This window comes from Zalophus californianus, chromosome 9, assembly GCF_009762305.2.
Source record: "Zalophus californianus isolate mZalCal1 chromosome 9, mZalCal1.pri.v2, whole genome shotgun sequence".
NCBI classification, from domain to species: domain Eukaryota; kingdom Metazoa; phylum Chordata; class Mammalia; order Carnivora; family Otariidae; genus Zalophus; species Zalophus californianus.
The window spans coordinates 73,819,243-73,838,954 of record NC_045603.1 but is presented as its reverse complement, the minus strand read 5'-3'; the positions used below and the strand labels follow the sequence as shown (position 1 = coordinate 73,838,954).

The 19,712-nt window shown below is 35.4% G+C and overlaps 1 protein-coding gene across 5 annotated transcripts in view; it reads right to left on the bottom strand.

The window, feature by feature from the left end:
* The window catches only part of CPNE8 (copine 8), a 227,566-nt gene that overhangs the window by 65,261 nt on the left and 142,593 nt on the right, over window positions 1–19,712 (bottom strand). For all 5 annotated transcript variants that reach the window (XM_027594830.2, XM_027594832.2, XM_027594833.2 and 2 more), the window contains 3 exons: window positions 5,726–5,801; window positions 2,607–2,660; window positions 1,308–1,369 (listed from right to left, as the gene is read on the bottom strand). In XM_027594830.2, the coding sequence (XP_027450631.1) occupies window positions 1,308–1,369; window positions 2,607–2,660; window positions 5,726–5,801 (192 nt within the window). The remainder of the gene's footprint in view (window positions 1–1,307; window positions 1,370–2,606; window positions 2,661–5,725; window positions 5,802–19,712) is intronic.

Below are 19,712 nucleotides of genomic sequence, written 5' to 3'. Positions count from 1 at the left end.
ACTGAAATTTCTCCCTCGCTGTGGTTTTAAGTTTCAATAACACCACCTCCTCTCACCATTTCTGGACAAGCACATTGACTGAGTTGGGTTGTCTTTCTCGGTTTGTAACCCTAAATAAAGATATGTCTCCTTTTTCTTCACACAAAGGCTCACTTATGAAGTTTTTCTTGAACAGCTAACATTTTTTCTCCTTTAGTACATTTTCCTTTAACTTTATTGAAACAACCACCGTAGCTTCTGTGTCTGTGTCGCAGGTGGTGGGGTGCAAGATGTCCATATGTAGCATTGATTCTCCGTTTAAGCAAGTAACGTTTTGGGGTTTGTTTTTGTTTCCTTAACTAAGAGCAAAGAGGTCAAGCTCTCTGTTTTTTTGGTAAACTATCTTTGTTCCTTTAGCCTTCTCATTCTTTCATCCCTTTCTTCTGCCTCATGACATTCTACCAGTGACCTGATACTAGAAAAAAAATTGCCAAATCGTAATTAGGAAGAGGTTTACCTGAGTGCTGTCTCTGGCCGCTATTATTTGTCATGAAGTTACTAACCACATTCAAATTTACCTCTCACCATTTTTGTATATTGTAAATACAGGTAATAGCACATAAATTAGAATCTGTGGACATTTTAGATGGTATAGTAATGAACGACTGTTTTCGATATCCGGGGATGCTCGGTTATGAAAAAATAGGCACAACTAGGTTAAAAATAGAAACAAAACTGAAGAAAAAAAAAAAAACCTCCCTATTTACTCGGGTATAAGAATCCATAATATATTACCAAGACAGGCTGTGTCTGGACTCTGAAAAATTTCAAGAATGGTTACAACAACCAATTTTTTCCTGAAATATATTCCTGCCTAGAAGCATAGGGAGCAAGAAAATGACTATTCACCATCCATTTCTGCATGATGATTTTATGACAAGATACATTCTTTAATTCTGGAGCTCAAATATACATTTACAACAAGCCCTCAAGCTTTTCTTCTATTTCAAAAATAATGAAAAGTGCATATAAGAAGTCCCATATGTTAGGCAACTGAAAATATTCTCTGAAACGACATAGAATAGCTTTATCTGCAACTACTGTTGACACAATAAAATCTTTTCTCTTGGTAAAAAGAAAAGTTGCAATTTTCCCCAAAAGTAATAGCTCTTTGTATTTATCTCCTTAAGTCTGTAACAAAAATGCAAAAGGTCTGCCATCAAATTATAATAAAGATGATCACTTCAGCTGCCTATTACCTAGTGGTAGCACTTGCCAGACACACTGAAAGAAATGTTTAAGCAAGGAACCGTTTGAGAATGACTTACCCTCCTTTAATATAATCAAGGAATGAAACTTCTGTTTCTACTAAAAAAGAGAGTAAGGTTACCTGAAAAAGAAAAGAAAAACAAGGTAGAATTACCTACTAGTACTAATTGCAACCCCAAGTGGACTTTATCCTAAGTATTAGAGAGGAACTCATATTTCATATCAGAGAGGAACATCACATTTTAAAAATCAATAACATTATTCTTTATTAAAATCTGCCAGGACTGATTGTTCTTACATTTAAAATGATCAGAATGAAAGGGGCCAACAAAATTAACTCCTTTCTATGACCAGTGTACTTCCTTTGAAGAATATCATGAAAATTGTCCACAAGGACACTGTGTTACTTCCCACTTTAGATAAAAGGAAAGATGAAAGGAGCTGAAAAATGGTTAAAACTAAAAAATCAGAATCAGTGAGTTAAGCCTTATAAGAGGAAATGTGTGTTTTTCTCACAGTCCTGTAATGAGGTTATCTAATATTTTAAGTGTCTTGCAGTATAGAAATCTTTAAAAGGAAACTTGGAGAGAACTTAGATTGTGCTTATCCTAAGAGAATGTAATCTTACAATAAAATCTTCAGTATAATATAGAAGGAATGTCACGGAGGTAGAAAGTACAGCAGAGGAAATACAGCCAACAATATCGTCATAACATTGTGTGGTGACATCTGGTGACTGCACTTATCGTGGTGAAGGCGGAGTAATGTACAGAACTATTAAATCAATATGTTGTACACCTGAAACTGTAACATTGTGTGTTAGTTACATTCCAATAAAAAAAAAGCTACACCTGAATTCTCCAAAAAAGAAAAAAAAAAGGAATAGGATTTTAATTTCAAGATACTTTCATCTTTGTACCTTCGTGTACTGATTTTGCCCAGCATCCTACAAGGTTGTAAATTTTAACGCACTATGAACAGTACTTTCGCATGCCATCAGTTTTAATAGTTAAGCGTGGCCTGTAAAGAGTACAGTATTTCTTACTAACTTAAACTTTTCATACCTACTTGAGTCTCTCTAGTTTGATTCCACTGAAGGAGGATTTCTTAAGAAAACTTCAGCTTCCCTCAGAGGCCATACAATCCCGAGGACAACCTGCAGGAACCTGGGTGACTACTTTTCATAAGGTATTCTCCATTACAACCATCCCCACAGCAAAGTTCAGTTTTCTAGTATACACCTTCATACTAAAATCCTAAGTGAAAGAGCCTCGTCTTTAGTTCTAGTCTGTGTAAATGTTACACATTTTTTATTTGTTTATTTGACTCCTTACTGAATAACATAACATTTGACTTACTGTTCCCGAATTAGTATATTTTTTCTTTTTTCCTTTCTTTTTGGGATTCACCACCTTGAAAAGCAGATAAAACAATTACACTGTGTTAGGTTTTATATGGAAATTTTTACGAAATGTGCAGTTCAAACGGCTGCCTTCACCCCTGATGCCTTTATTCATTTACAAATGCCTTTGGTATGACTCCCGGACAGTCCTTCAGTCAAAACTTCTCTACAAAATTTACTGGTGGCCATCTTCTTTGTGTGTGTGTGTGACCATCTTTTTTAAAAATATATTTTTTCAATAATATTCTTCTCAATCACTTCATGCACTGATTACCCTCATCCATCTGTATCTTCTTGGTGTGAGAGAGACTTTAACATCCTAGGTCCTAAATGATAATGATTGCTTTGTAGTGAACTATAAATAGCTAAAGAAAAGAACAGGCAAGATACACAACTTTTTTGTTATTAGGTTAAAAACACTAACAGCAAATCACCCAAATATGTGCATACTCTGTTACTCTACTGCTGTTAGGGGTAGTAATTTCCACCAGATCCTGAGGCTATGTACTAATTAGTAAGGGTCTGGCTTCTGTACCGAATATTTAATTTTTGACCATTTATTCCATGAGGAAATATTATTGCACTCCTATATTGTACAACACACTGAAGAATACAGGGAATGTAAAAATGAGTAAGATCTGTCAATTTAATAGGATAAATAAAACACGTAAGTGCTTTAACAGAAAATCCTTCAGCACATTCCAACCCAAAACACACATGGAAGCATTTAGACAGGCAAAGAAAGTTAAAAGAATTTATGATTAAGTATTATTTGAACTAAACTTTATTAATTTAAACTAAGGCTACAATAAAAAGGGATGGGCATAACAGTCTAGAAAGAGGAAAAAGTAACTGGCCCAAGGTGGCTGGAGCAGAGAGCAAATACATACTGTTTCAATGAACCCGAAGGACCGCAGATACATGGAGCCAGCAGGAGACACTCCTGTCTGCATACCTGGGGATCCTGAAAGCTGTTTGCAAGCTTAGAGATCCCACAAGGGCCCTATACTCAGCTCCAGCCCATCAACAGTCCTATGGGTCCACGGTCCCAGGAGGAAACAGTCCTGTGGGCAATCATCTAGATCCTAAGACGGCCCGATACTTAGTTCCAGCTCCTTCTTGCCAGTTTGTGAGCAATCCTGCTGGCATTAAGGACCCACCAAGAGTTACTCATTCTGTACCTCAGGAGATCATGAAATATCCTTTTATTTATTTGGTCCCAGCCCCTCCGACCATGGTCAGGAAGCAATCTAGCCCACCCAGGGACCTAGTGGGGGACACACCCATCTGCACCTCCAGAATAAGTACAGACCAAAGTTTTATCTATGGCACCTGAAACAGCCATGGGACTCAGTGGCTGACCCTCTTAGGTATGGTCCAGAGACAGTCCTGCCTACTTAGGGACCCAACCAGTGATCAGAAGGCAGTCCTCCAAGAGACCTGGCAGGAGGCACATACACCTTCACATTTAGTAAGAGGCCATCTGACTGAGGACCCAACTGTTCATTCTGAAAAGGAACCCTGGTTCAGGGCCAACCTCCTGAATAAAGTCTTGGAGCCAGTCTCATCCACCCAGGGGCCAGACAGAACCCATGCCCACTCCAGCTGCTGGTAACAAGCACCCCCAACCACGGATGCTACTACAGACCTAATAACCTCAGAAGCAGCTCTGATCCAGCATGACTGCAGTTCTGGAGGTAATCCCATCAGCTCAGGAACTGACAGGAGAAGGTCTTTATCTGCCAAAACCAGTCTATAAAGCCCTGTGGTTTTTAAAAGCTCAGTTCTAGTGCTGGAGATCTAGAAGCCCGAGGGAAGGCACCTACACAAGTACCACCTGTCTTATATTACTTTCATTGCCTGTTTAGAGCCTTAACATTGCTTCCTTGGAAGACCCAGACAGAAAAATTGATCCATTACTCCATTTTTGTCATTGCTTGGGAAGTTTGATCTGTAATATCTCATACTCTACTAAGCAAAATACTATATGTAGCTGTTATCAAGACAAACTAAACATATTTCATGTGTTTATTTCCCATTAGACATGGAATTTTTTTTTTGAGAGAGAGAGAGAATCTTAAGCAGGCTCCAGCCTAGTGCAGAGCCCGATATGGGGCTCAATCCCACAACCCTGAGATCGTGACCTGAGCTGAAATCAAGAGTCGGATGCTTAACCAACTGAACCACCCAGGTGCCCCTAGACACTGAAATTTTTAATCACCTCTGTATCCCCAGGGCCTTAACAGAGAATGTGGAATGTAAAAGCCATGTAATAAATATTTTATTTCTAGGTGAATGAATGAATGAATGAATGAATGAATGGAATGCTACTGCTTTAGCTTAGTAAGAAGATGCTAGAAGAAGGAAAGTGTTCCACTAATAACTTAAAAGAGGTCAATGTTAGTGTCAACCTGGCAGGGAAAGAGTTACCATTATTGACTGATACTGAGATATTCTCCATTGCTACTGATGTTTGTTAAATAAAAAAATTAAAGAGAATGTACAGGTAACATAGCTCAAGTATCAACAGTGCCAGACATACCATGTACTCAATACATATCTGGTAGTTAACTGGCAAGGTAGGTTTAAGGCAGAAAGAGCTACTGCACTTGCTTTAATAACCTGGATTTCTTTAATGACTGAATTATACTTTGTCATCCCCTTCGATCTTCAACTAAACAACAGTGAAGATGCTCAAACATACTAAGCAGACCACAGTTCATTTTATAACACCAAGTTGACATAATGAAAATGCATATTTTTCTCTTTTTATTAAAAAGTGTTGGGGAGGAGGTTGGTAGGAAGGCAAAACATAAAGGGTGAGGTTTACGGAAAAAAATTTTTTAAATAGGCAAGAATTTTTTAATTTCTCAAAATAGAGTTAAAAGACCATGGGACTTGAAGAGAAATATATCATTCAGTCTCAGAAACAAGTCTGTTCAATAAACTTGAAGATTCTTACATATATTGGTAGTTGGTTAACCTTTGCCAATTACCCCTTGCAAAATCTACACTTTTAAAGCATAAATTTACTTCTTCCAGAGAAAAACAATAATAAAATAAAATTCCTCTCACCTCATAGACATTGAATTGCGATTGTCCTCTAGAAAGTTCCCTATAGCTTGTGGTAAATTCTCCAATGAAATCATGACTACATTTAAGAGAAGAAAAATATAGTATTAACTTTCATACATTTGTCAATTATACTTCAAAGTTTTCTGCAAATATATAGTTTAATCATGAAAAAATAGTTAATATTACTATGAGCATAACTTAATAACTTATATTTTAAGAGACCATACATAACTTCATTATTCTTTAATCCCAAATTATGTACACTCAAAATACATTTTATTAGTATTCAAATATTTCATTTATCCCACCAATATTAATATTTCAAACAGGTATTTTAGTTCTAATAACTCACATCTCAAAAACATTTCATCATCTATGCTACCAAAATGATTTATTAGGATGAAAGTTTAAGACACTCAAAAACTTATTATTTATATCAATAATTACAAATATATAAAATTCTTTAAACTTTCTTATGACCAAGAGGTAATAGGACATTATTTTTTAAGAGTATCCCATGTTAACATGTATAATAGTCACCAAGCTTTATTTTTAATAAGAATAGCTTCAAAGTACATTGTTAATATCAACATGGTTATTCAGAGTTTCTTCACCTTAAAGTAATTGTCATTGCCTTCTCAGGAAGAAGACCTTCTACAGGTGCCTTCTCAGTTTAGATGGGAAGGGATAAGGACTGAGTAAGCATGCATTAGTCCTCACTATAAAATGCTTGTCAATGTGATTACTGAAGCTTACCTAAGGAAGCTTACAGAGGAAGAAGATAAAGAAGATAAAGATTGTAGGAACTCAAGTGGTAAACACACCATAAGGGATGTCACTGCTATTTATATCATAGAATTTAAACTTGGCCCATTCACTTTGCAAATGCAAGGTGCTCATTACCATTAAATATACATTATTTCCCCAACCCCCAGGTAGGTTTAATGCTTAGTTGTGAAGATCTGATGACCGGAGACAAGCAACAAACAAGTTGCTATCGAGCCATCCAAAATACTGATTTCTAAAGATGGAATTTAGAAGAAAAACTGAGCTGCCATTAATATCAGTAGAGATTTTGCAATAAGAAATGTTTTTAATAACATTATTTAAAATTCAGTTCACTTAGATTTCCAGGCTCCCAGTTCTCCATTATCTCAAAGATCTTGTACATACATCATAATATTCTAAGTGCCTCTTTACACCAGTATCACCTTGACCTCTTCCAGATTTAACTCCCGGAAGCAGATATACACATATGAAAATGTGAAAGGAAAGGGGACTGAAAATAGTGGAAAATATATTTGTATTTATGAACCCAATCCCCTAGGACTCATTCATTGAAGTTACATGGGGAAAATTATAAAATAGTACTTTAGCACTACACATTTCCAGTAAGTGAAATAATTTTCTTTGACCTTCAGAAGCCCAAGCTCATAATCATGGTATCTTTCACTGTGATCTTAAAAACTTGAGTTTTGGAGATTATGTTTAAAATCTATTCACTTCCATTGCTGTGTGTGTTTCAAATATCTTAAGTAACAGTCATGGAAATAAAATGTTCTATTAGAGCACTTCAGGCACAATGCTTTGGTAATGGTAGTGTGGGCAAGCCTTATGTAACAGAGCTCACCACACTAGTGGTGGGAACTTAATATAGAAGGCTTAAACAAAACCTTGGATCACTTAAGCCCTTATGGTAGTTTTCTGACTATGCTAATCCTCATCTGGTTAATTGTTTCAATTCAATGTTCAGCTATTACTACGAACATTAAATTCCCACCACTCAACACTAAGCAAATACTTGGTAGAGAAAAGCAATATTACTGGTCTCAAGTAAATATAATTACTCAGTCAAGTTGCAAGAACATGTAATAACCATCCGGATAACATAAGTCCAGCAGAGTGGCAAATCTGGACCCACTGGCAATGGTCAGGTTTATCATACGGCACACTGATGCGCCCCTGTTGAAGTCATTATGGAACTCTCTTAAGAAGCAATTCTCTGATATTTGGTTCTGTTTTGCTTCAGTAAATTTGTTACTCTCTACAGAATTGAGTGATGAACAATGAGGTACAATTCTCTCTGGTCTGTGTTGTGGGTCTGAGCTTCTGTGGTTCCCACTGGTTTTTCCTATTCTGAAAGGACCCTGTTTATCATGAAATGGAGATTTTTTTTTTCCCCCTCTGAGCTAGTTGTTAGAGAGGGCTGATGGCCAAATCTATGGCCTATTTCTTGCAGGATATGTCTTCATGACACGCTGTCCTCTGCAGACTTTTCAGATTTCTTACCCTCATTTCCCCTTTCCTTCAATTTCTGATCCAGTTTATAGCTCACCGTGTCTTATTACATGTGTTTCTATAAATTATCTTGGATCCTTTCCAGAATGAAACAAGATATAAATAAAGAGTGAATAGAATACTTGCTCCTCCCCTTCTGAATCTTGTCTAAGATTATTATTTTAAATAAAACACTGAATTTGCATGTCATATAAATGTAATGCTATCCTGCGTTGTAAAGGAGAAAATGTATTGAGTCACAAATTCCATTACAGCCTCCAAGACAACATTTCTGTGAGATAAAGAAAACACATCTTTGTATCTATTCAGAGCCAGAGAAATGTATGATCACGAAGTGAGGATCTGTCAAAAGTTCATCAGAATAAGGCAGTTAAGAAGAGGTAGTCGTAAAATTGTCAACCCTAGATGCAAGGCGTTTGTCTCCAGAATAAACCTGAAGAATTTGGGTGGATAAGTGGATTGACTCCCAGGTCAATTTTGTCATAGATCTCTTGGAATACATGGACATTTTTATAGTTTCCTTTGTAACCTGTCCAACTTCAAAAACTGTTTACTAAACCACAGATAAATACTTTAAAGTATTAAATGTAATTTTCACAGGTTTATAGTTATCTTTTTCCCCCATCATCAACTACTCCTAGATTTTACTGAGATTAAAAGAAGGAAAATTTAATTTGCCCTAGTATTTTTATTTGTTCCTGATTTTCAGTACTATAATATTGAAACAATTTTCACTATACAGAGAGATATGATGGAAAGACTTTCATAATAAATCACAACCAACAATTTCCTTGTGATTCAATAATACTGCTTTGCTATTTCCTGTTAATTTAATTGCAACTAAAATAATTACTCTGTTATGTCTCTCTGACTGCATTTATAAAATAAAGTCTACTCCAGGGCTGTTGATCTGATTTGTGTCTGTTTATATCTCTAATTTATTCTCCATACTTTTTATAATGGATATATGCTACTGAGGAAAAAAATTAAAGAGATATTTAAAGCAAATTGATTACTACTATATAGCTAGTAGTCTGGCTCTAAAAACCTTGTTTGCGGAAAGTGATCAAACTGTTAAATAAAATCTGTATATTACGATCATTTGCTCTATTAATAGTGAAAAAATGGATATGATGTATATTCACACTGATATTTGAAACCTCTAGGATGGTCCTTACTTAACAAATGTGTCTACCCCCCTTCCGTTTTTGGCCCCTTCTTTCTCAGCATCACCAACTCTTATAATCTAACTATTATGTCCTCCAAGAAGCCTTTCCTGATTCATGCCACTCCCTCTTTGCTCTTAAAGAAGCCTGTATCTCTCTACCATCACAAATCCTGTATTGTATTATACCTGTTGTTTACTTAGTTCCCCTCCCAGCCTTCAGCATACTTGAAGGTAAGAAAGGTGATAAACTCATCTCCATGTTTTCGGCATCTACCTCATTGCCTGGTACACAATGGGCACTGTTGAAAGTTTGAAATAGATTCAAGTTAATATCACAGTCATTCTGTGACCTTATCTTGCCAGTAATATTAACAAATTTGTCTCAGATTATATTCAGTGTAAAGAATGGCACGAGTGCCATTCACATTAACCACTGTTACCCTCTCCACCTCCTTAAAACAACTCTGAGAGTAATGCAAACAACTGTTCTTTTTCCATGGAAGTGCAACCACACAATCACACCAAATGCATAGAAAAAAGAGGCAGGCAATATTGCCTTTTGCTGGAATTTCTGATGATCTTCCTGAAGGCCACCCTGCCTTGGGGATAATGGATGATTCTTACTTTCTTGGCTGTCATTAAACTAGTTTTGCACATAACGTATACAAATGACATGCATATACTGAACTCTCGTCTCATCCCTTTCTCCATCACTGAGTGATCTGGAGTAAGTCAGCCAACTTCGGGGTCCTAATGTCTTCACTTAAAAATTGGAGGCAATGCCTATTTACTGTACTTACTGTTTAGAAAATAAACTCAGAGAATTCATTTGATTCTTTCTGTGAAAAGTGTTTAACTGCCTGAAAAAGACACAAACTACATTTTTCCAATTATTAAGAATAGGATTCTAGATATATGTAATTTTAAGAAAGCTTTAATCAAAATTACTTATGAGGATGTAATAGGCTTATGAATGGATATACGTTGTGTTGTGTACTTTGGAGTTAACATACACACCCATGGCTTGTCCTGCTCTAGTGTAATTCCTCTCCTTTGGAGTACACCAGTGTGCCATGTTTCAGGTGTGTGCTGAAGGATCTCTGAACCAAGGATTTGTAAACAGATTGTATATTAAAGACAATTTCCCTAGGATGTTGAAAATACCTTGGCTCAAAAGTTGGCATGATCTTTCCCATGGAAACAACAGCCCCGGATATCACTGTCTCCTCCATTTGTAAGCAACATACTGATTACCCATATTCCTCTATCTTGTCTAATCTGGGCCAGTCCTGGCAAGCATAGCAATGTTTTTTAAAATAGCTAGAGATTCAGCAGTCACAAAAATGAGAGACACTTTTAACTGAAGTGCAGTTATGGTGACCCTAATTCAAGTCATAGGTTGCAAACATTCCTACTGCTTAAACCTGTGTTTGTAGGAAAAGAGCAGCAGTGTTTTTCTAGAGGTGACTAAAACCAAACCACTGACTCCATGACAGGTAAAATATGCCATAGGATTTGTGATTTCCAATGATCAACACAAAAAGTCATCTTTATGAGTCCAGATAACAGTATATCATAAATTTTGCTAATTTGCTTTTATTCTAGTCAAAGCCTTTGACTTTGACAAGACTTTTCAGCATCTAAGAATGTTTTGTTTTTTATTTTTTATTATTTTTTTAAGATTTTACTTATTTGACAGAGAGAAAGACAGCTAGAGAGGGAACACAAGCAGGGGGAGTGGGAGAGGGAGAAGCAGGCTTCCCACTGAGCAGAGAGCCCGATGTGGGGCTCCATCCCAGAACCCTGGGATCATGACCTGAGCTGAAGGCAGACACTTAATGACTGAGCCACCCAAGCACCCCTTGTTTTGTTTTTTTAAACAAAAGAATATCAGCCTACACTGATTTATTTATTTATTCGAGAGAGAAAGAGAGAGAGAGAGCAGGAGCAAGGGGAGGGGCAGGGGGAGAGGGAGAAGCAGACTCCCCACTGAGCAGCGAGCCCAACACAGGGTTCAATCCCAGGACCCTGAAATCATGACTTGAGCCAAAGTGAGACACTTGACTGAGCCACCTAGGCACTCCCAGCCTCCACTGATTCTTAAAGGAAGTATTATCTAATTTAAAATTTCAACAGAATCAAGTCCTTCTTTTCCCACGTAACTTCCTCAAATCCTGAGGGAGAATCTAGTTCACCTTAAAACATCTAGAAATATGACCTTTAAATATTCCTATATTATGAGCTTGTCTGTATGTAAATTTGCAGAACGATAATGATTCTTAATTGTCCTAGTAAACACAAATTATAAACACATCCTTACAAAAGTACTTTTTTTCCTTTGTAAAGTACTGGTTTATGTTTTTACTAGTAGAAATTATTATAAGATTTATATGAATGTATTCAATGTAGAAGTGATCATTTATCTCTAGCTTTGTTGAAATTTTAAATAATTTCAAAAGATTTACATTTTTCCTCCCTCCATAGATTACAATAATATTTCAAGAAATAATCACTCTCAAATATTAACAATTCGACAGGAAAAACAGGCTAATTTTATCAGTCTTATCCACACCTGTTCCTTGATCCATTTCTAATATAGATAGAAATTTCAAGAGATATAAATAACACATATGTGTAAAATAACTCCTATTGTCATTTTGGGTATAAATATATATAAAATATTATACAGTAATATATAATATATCTACATAATCATACAGTTTAATATGTTTGTATTTTATCTATTATTATTTACTATTAATATTTCATTTACTAACTTAATTTCCACTTATTTATTACATTTGTACAAAGATTTGGGACAAACACCACTTTCTAAGACAAAGACAACATATTTTTTTTAAAGACTTTATTTATTTGAGAGAGAGAGAGAGCAAGCACAAGCTGGGGGGGGAGGGAGGAGGGGAGGGCTAGAGGGAGAGGAGACACACAGTCCAATACAGGGCTAGATCCCAGGACCCCAGGACCATGACCCGAGCCAAAGGCAGACGCTTAAACGACTGAGCCACCCAGGTGCTCCAAGACAAAGACAATATTTTTAATGTGGCTTACACTGATATAGAAAACAATATATACCTTAATAAAGAAAATGTTATATATGATGATTTATCACATTTAAGCCCAAACTGTATGCCTACATAGCTACTCCAATTTTTTTTAATACAGGGTATAGACATATTTTTAAAGTATTTTTATAAATTTACATTATTTAAATTCCATGTGTATGTATTAGATATAATGTCAATTTTAACTACACATAAAGTCTTTTTTTTACATAATAACCTTTAATTTTTTTCCATTTCCTCTAACAAGCTTAATGCACCAAAATATCATCAAGCAAAATTTTCTCATTCATATTAAAATTTGCCTAGTTAAAGAGGAAGCAAATTGTATATAGCCAAAAATAGCAATAGTTTCACAAATGCAATTTAATTCATTGAAAGGTAGGATGAAGTTTCTTTAGCTAGCCAGGATCATTGGATACTTTTCTAGGATCATATTAATTAAAAAGTTAATTGAAAGGGGCACCTGGGTGGCTCAGTCAGTTAAGCATCTGCCTTGGGCTCAGGTCATGATCCCAGGGTTCTGGGATAAAGCCCCACATCAGGCTCCCTGCTCAGTGGAGAGCCTGCTTCTCCCTCCCCCTCTGACAGTCCCCCTCCTAGTACTCTCTCACTCTCTCTCAAATAAATAAAATCTTAAAAAAAAAGTTAACTGAGATAATGTCTGAAGTTAAGATATCCTCCAATTTCATGAACTTTTAAATATTTATGTCATCCATGTCACATACTTTTTCTTCTATAATTTCAAAGTGATTGAATTCTAGTTTTTACCTTCAGTATTAAACTCTAGAAAGGTAGATCTGTGTGATGCACTAACCTATTTCTGAAATTTAAACTATCAGCCAATGAGTGTTATTTTTTCAGACTAATCAGAATAATTGGCATTATTATAATAAGCAAAACAACAAAACAGCAGAAGCAGGATTATAATGGCCAAAAGATCAGTTTTATATTTTTTATTTTTTAAATTTTTTTCAAAAGATCTAAGTTCTAAAAAATGAGATATTACATCTCTATTCTCATATCTTCTTATTCTTTTCCTGTCATTGGTCTATAGCCATATAAATGTAATTCAAAGTAATTATTCCCTTTCCAACATATTAATAACAGATCATTCAAGAATTTTAAAATATATATACTTTAGGTATAAGAAGATAAATTCAATTCATAGTTCTAAGAAATTTTATTTTAGTAGTGCATCAGATGCTTTTATAATTGCTCATTTATATACATGGTATATATCTGGGCTAGTCACTGAATATAGATTAGTACTTGTTTATATTTTACTTTTCACTCAAAGTTGCCTGAGTTCATATATAAATCTATCTGTTCATCTATCTAGATTTCATATTATATTGCTAGTTTTGTTTATTCTCTGTAAGCCTTGACTACCACTGTATGTTATTAAGAGATAACAGAATCACCTTGTCTTGCTTTTTCACAATGATGAAGACTAGAACACAGGGATTCTATCACTTCTCTACCAAGTTCATTTTTTAATAAAAAGCACAAGGAAAAAATTCTGACAGGAGTTACACACACACACACACCACTGCCCGTCTCTCTCACACACACATACACACACCACATCTGTCTCTCATACACACACACACACACACACACAAACTGCCTGACTCTCTTACACACACACACATACACACACCCACTCTCTCTCATACAGACACACACACACATACACACACACAACTCCTAGCCCAAAGCAGCAAAAGTTGGCAAGTTGCGCACTGCAGCGCACTGCTACCCAAGGTTAGGGTCTTTTCTTTCTTTCTTTTTTTTTTTTAAAGATTTTTTTTTATTTATTCATTTGAGACACAAAGATACAGAGAGAGAGAGAGCAAGAGCAGGGTGAGAGGCAGAGGGAAGGGGAGAGGCAGGCTCTGCGCTGAGCAGGGAGCCTGATGCAGGGCTCGATCCCAGGACCCCGGGATCATGACCCAAGTCGAAGGCAGACGCCCAACCATCTGAGCCACCCAGGTTCCCCAGGTTAGGATCTTTTCATTGGCAAACAATGCCCTCTTTGCCTCTGGTATATCCTGGCTACTCTGTGTGTTGGGGCACCACTTCCCACAGTCATGCCAGAGTTGCCAACAGACATCATCAATGTTCTAGTTCTCGTGCCAACCTTGCTTGTGAAGCTGGCTACCAGTTTCCATACTCTCTCTGGCCGGCAGTCCCCATCCTGCCCATGATCTTCCTGACAGACTGAGGGACTCCAAAAGGGCAACAAGGATCAACTGCTAAAGGTGAGTACCCAATAGGAGGAGATTAAAGTACATTTGCTATTGAGATTCTTTCAAATCTATGGTTAAAATGGAGAGCTTTCTTTGGTCAGTTTCAAGGTTTTAGATTTAGTAGACTTACAAGGAAAAAAAGTGTGTACCCAGTACAAAGTCATATAAATTACTGCCACTGTAGTTTTTAATCAACATGGATAAACTATTCGGATCATTCAAGTCCAAAAAGCAGTAATTCCAGCTCCCACCAAATTGCCTAGAATATTTATCTCCAATAAAACCAAGTAATTAAAAAAATTTATTTTGTGCTGTGTAGACCAGGCATTGTTAGCAAAAAATGTACGTGTTATAAATTTTAAAAAAATAATCACCCCACTTTGGTGAAATTGCACCTTTAGAGCTGACAGAGTTCACTGTAATCCCTGACTTAGATCTCATTTGGTAGCTCAGAACTTTCAGATTTGAAAGAATTTCATCCCTGGAGATTGTGTGCTTATTTTTATATTAACACAAAAGTAGTAACTTATACTTATTGCCATTCAAGATTTATAAGATTTTCTTTGAATTCCTACATTATTACCCTTTTCATGTCTCAAAATGAAAATTATTTTCTTACACTATGGAGAAAAAAACTTTTTAGGTATTTTGAGAGGCTTTAATAATTCTTTATGTGTTTTTGAGGTACGTTCATTTTATGATAATGGTTTTAACAATGTGAATATATTCACTGAGCCTGGGTGGCTCAGTTAAGTGTCTATCTTTGGCTCAAGTCATGATTCCAGGGTCCTGAGATCAAGCCCCGCATCAGGCTCCTTGCTTAGCAGGAGCATGCTTCTCCCTCTGCCCGCCCCTCCTCCTGCTTGTACGGTCGCACACACACTCTCTCTCTCTCTCTGTCAAATAAATAAAATCTTTAAAGAAAAACAATGCGAATATCTTCTAAGTATTAAAATATGGAAATAGAATAACCCACCTCATAAAAGGTTTTTTGTGTGTTTTTAGAGGCTTGAATAAATTAATATATTTTTTAACCAAACAAGACTCCAGGAGACTATGAAGCAAAATTTCAGAATCACTGAGTTCCTAAGAGCTACAAATCTAAAACATTTAATCAAAGAATTAAAAGTACTCAGTGAATTGGTGTTTGGGTTGCTTAGATGGGAAAATACTTATGTATAGAAGCTCTTCCTTTTTAATAATAAGCATAGTAGAAACTTTGTCCTTCAAATACAGTATAAGTATCTGAATTTTCTAGTGGAAATGAAAGAAATATCTATGCAACACAATAAAAATAATGTCTGCCTACAAGTTCTACCTTTGGGATTTACTGACTTTGGGTAAATCAGTAGGCTTTCTAGTAAAATTTTTTTCACCCCTCAAAACTATAAAATACATTTTCCTATTTACTTCCCCAATAAAGTCTGGTTGATTAACTTGAACTGTTCTGAACAGAACACCCGAAATTTGTTTTGGGTTCTTGGAAGAAAAACAGTATCTTAGAAAATGGCCATAGGGGTGCCTGGGTGGCTCAGTTGGTTAAACGACTGCCTTTGCCTCGGATCATGATCCCAGGTTCCTGGGATCAAGCCCCGCACTGGGCTCCCTGCTCGGCCAGAAACCTGCTTCTCCCTCTCCCACTCCTCCTGCTTGTGTTCCCTCTCACGCTGTCTCTCTCTCTCTCTGTCAATTAAATAAATAATAAATAAAATCTTTAAAAAAAAAAAAAGAAAATAGCCATAAATGCAGCCTTAATTTCCATATATGTTAAAATCAATTTTAGAGGTTAAAATATATTTATAATACATTCCATTGGCTTATTCATTTAAGACTATTCTCTAATATATACAAATGTATTAGCATGTAATCTAAAGTACAGGTATAATTGACTTTGTCCACATATTAAATATCTTATTCTATACTTTTAAGAAAAATAACACTGAAGAACTATTTAGGTAACAATGTCTTTAGAAGGGCAATGTGAATGTGTGATTAAATATAAGGTTATTTTTCTAGAAATCTAAATAAACATTCCAATTGTGAATTCACTTTAAACATAAATGATACAGAAAATGGCACGTCAGAAATTTCTTTTTGTTTGTATGTTTATTTATCTATGTACAAAAGTCACAAATTGAGGCAAAAAATATGTTATTAAAGTTTTTATCTCTATTCTAGGGTTATAATCGTAGAATAGTGCTAGTAAACCAAAGTAGCATAATCTATGAATATTCATGTACTTTCATATGTTTTCATGTATATGTCAATCTGGCTATTTAGATTTGGTTTCTGGAAAAGGTTGCCAATAATTCTCCAACACCCCTTAGCATAGTACACACAATCGAAATGAATACATGCCGTTTGTACTACAACTATATGTATATCATCAACCTGAAAATCCAAAACTGCAGATTTTGACATCCTTAGATACTTTACATAATAAATACTAATCACAGGAGGAATTGTGACACCAAAAGTTTATCTAGTTCTTTTTAGGGACCTTATTTACTAGTCATAAAATAGTTATTGAGTACTTCCTTTAACTGAACCTCACTGCCAAATAATTACATTTAATCTGTTTAAATATATACATAGAACAGATTAGAAAAATGAAAAAGAATGGTTTATTCTCAGATATTCTTTGATGGTGTCAAATTCAGTGCAATGCCAAAAATGTAAATTTTATTTGAGGTTAGCTTAATATTAAAATGTTGCTGATTTTTAGTGACTTAACTTATAATGTAAACTATATTATCTGGTTTAAACTACAATGCAAAAATTATTCCAAGTATTATGAAATGGACACACAAAAGAAAGTCGTGTCTTTTATATCTAATAAAGTGGATAATCGAGGCAATTACTTAGATAATTCAAATATACAATTACTTGTCTATTTCAAATACAACTGTAAGGCTTTGTTTTCCCTATTCAACTTGTAGGTACAGACACAAGTTAGAAATTATGAGTACCAAAGCATGTACCCAAGCAGGCTGGAACTGAGAATATCATAGCTGAACATTAGAGTGTAAATATCAAAATTAGAGTAGAAATGATTGATGGGGAGCAGTGAATCAAACTGTTGGACATAAAATATCATTTGGGAAACTTAACTCTTACCCATAGCAGTCAGTCATTTGTTCAAAATTTTTTAAAAAATATACGAACAACACCAAGCACTCAAATATATATGAATATTTACCAAACCTAAACTACTATTGGGAGTGACAATATTCTCTTTGTCTTAATTTTTCTCCAGATCAGCAACTATGAAATTTTCCTTTCTAAACGTGATTTGAATGCAGCATGAATAAATGGCTACAATATATTTTTGTCTTGTTTTAATTCTCTCAGGTTATGTCTACAATAGTCATCATCAAATGACAGAAGAACTTATGTTTCAAAGAAAAGATCTGGAATTCTGAATATCATGTTCCATTTTTCCTACACTAAGAAGCAAAGGATGATGGGGTAGATAAAAGCAGTGCTTAGAAAGATAATTAAAGGAATAAGCAGTAATTTGGTTTGAAAACCAATGACTACTTAATAGTGATGTAAAATGGACAAATCATTTCCACATTTTGAACCTTAACTTTCATATCTGGAAAAAGAACAATGGTGATATTTCTTACTGGGAGTTATTTTTGAGAATTGAGAGGAAATATGTAAAATTGCTTGGGAGAGCAAATTAAATTTAAAACTTTTTTTTTAAAGGCGTTTTTATTTTTATTTTTTTTTAGGATTTTATTTATTTATTTGACAGAGACAGAGATAGCAAGAGCAGAAACACAAGCAGCGGGAGTGGGAGAGGGAGAGCAAGCTTCCCTCAGAGGAGGGAGCCCGATGTGGGACTCGACCCCAGGACTCTGGGATCATGACCTGAGCTGAAGGCAGACGCTTAACGACTGAGCCACCCAGGCGCCCTAAATTTAAAACTCTTATAATGAATGACCTTGAAATTGGATTACCAAGCTTTTTATGAGAGAAATTTATATAACAAAAAGATGGCACACACCACACTGTCTCTTTCTTATTCATTTTCACTCTCTCTTTCTGACTAGCCAATTTAAATTAAATATTAAAATTGTTACAAAGTAAAGGTATTTGGCAAATTCATCTCTGTAGTGAACTTCTCACTTGCTAAATTTTAATACATTGTTTTTTTCCAGGACTTAGTCATCACTAAGCTTAGTTTTATGTGTATTTGGGATACTAGTAGGTGATTAACAAACACTATACAGCTATACAACACATATAGATTACACAAAATCTCAAACTGTCTTGGTCTTTAGAATCACAGAGAAAATAATGGGTGATGATTGCCTATCAACCATCTTATTGCATAAATGATCAGCATCTTTATTATCAGAAAGTCTTCATCACTCACAACTAGAAGTTTCATTTAACTGGAAGACTTTTATGGCCAGCTCTGTAGAATTTTTCCCCAACACTCTCAGTGAGTAATCACATACACTTCTATTGTGTCAAAGAGATCTTTTAATTAGAAGATTCTCCAATTTCTGCCTTTGATTTATACTCCAGCATCTCTCCAATTCCCTAGCCTCATATTTCTAATAGCCTGATACACATTCTTCATTGTGATATAGAACTTTAAAAAGAGGAATTGGGGGGTGAAAAAAAGAAAAAGGAAATACAGTGAATGACAAAAGCAATCCTGGGGGAGATAAAGAGAAGCAGGGTAAAACTTAGCCAGGTCTTGAAAACATCTGTAGCTGTTTGAAAGATAGAGATGGGTGTTGTAGAAGAAAGCACAACACACTTAGGTTGATGTGATCTGAAATGGTTTCGTTCCTCTGGCATGAGGTCATCACGAGTTCTAGTATTGTCTGAGACCATCCACTAGGTTTACATTTGGGAGTCTCTCATCAAAACCAAGCAAAAGCTTCATCAAAATAAAAAGCTTCTACACAGCAAAGGAAACAATCAACAAAACTAAAAGGTGACTATGGAATGAGAGAAGATATTTGCAAATGACATATCTGATAAAGGGTTAGTATCCAAAATATATAAGGAACTTATAAAACCCAACACCCAAAAAATGAATAATTCAATTAAAAAATGGGCAGAAGACATGAATAGATGTTTTTCCAAAGAAGACATACGGATGGCCAACAGACACATGAAAAGATGCTCAACATCACTCATCATCAAGGAAATACAAATCAAAACTA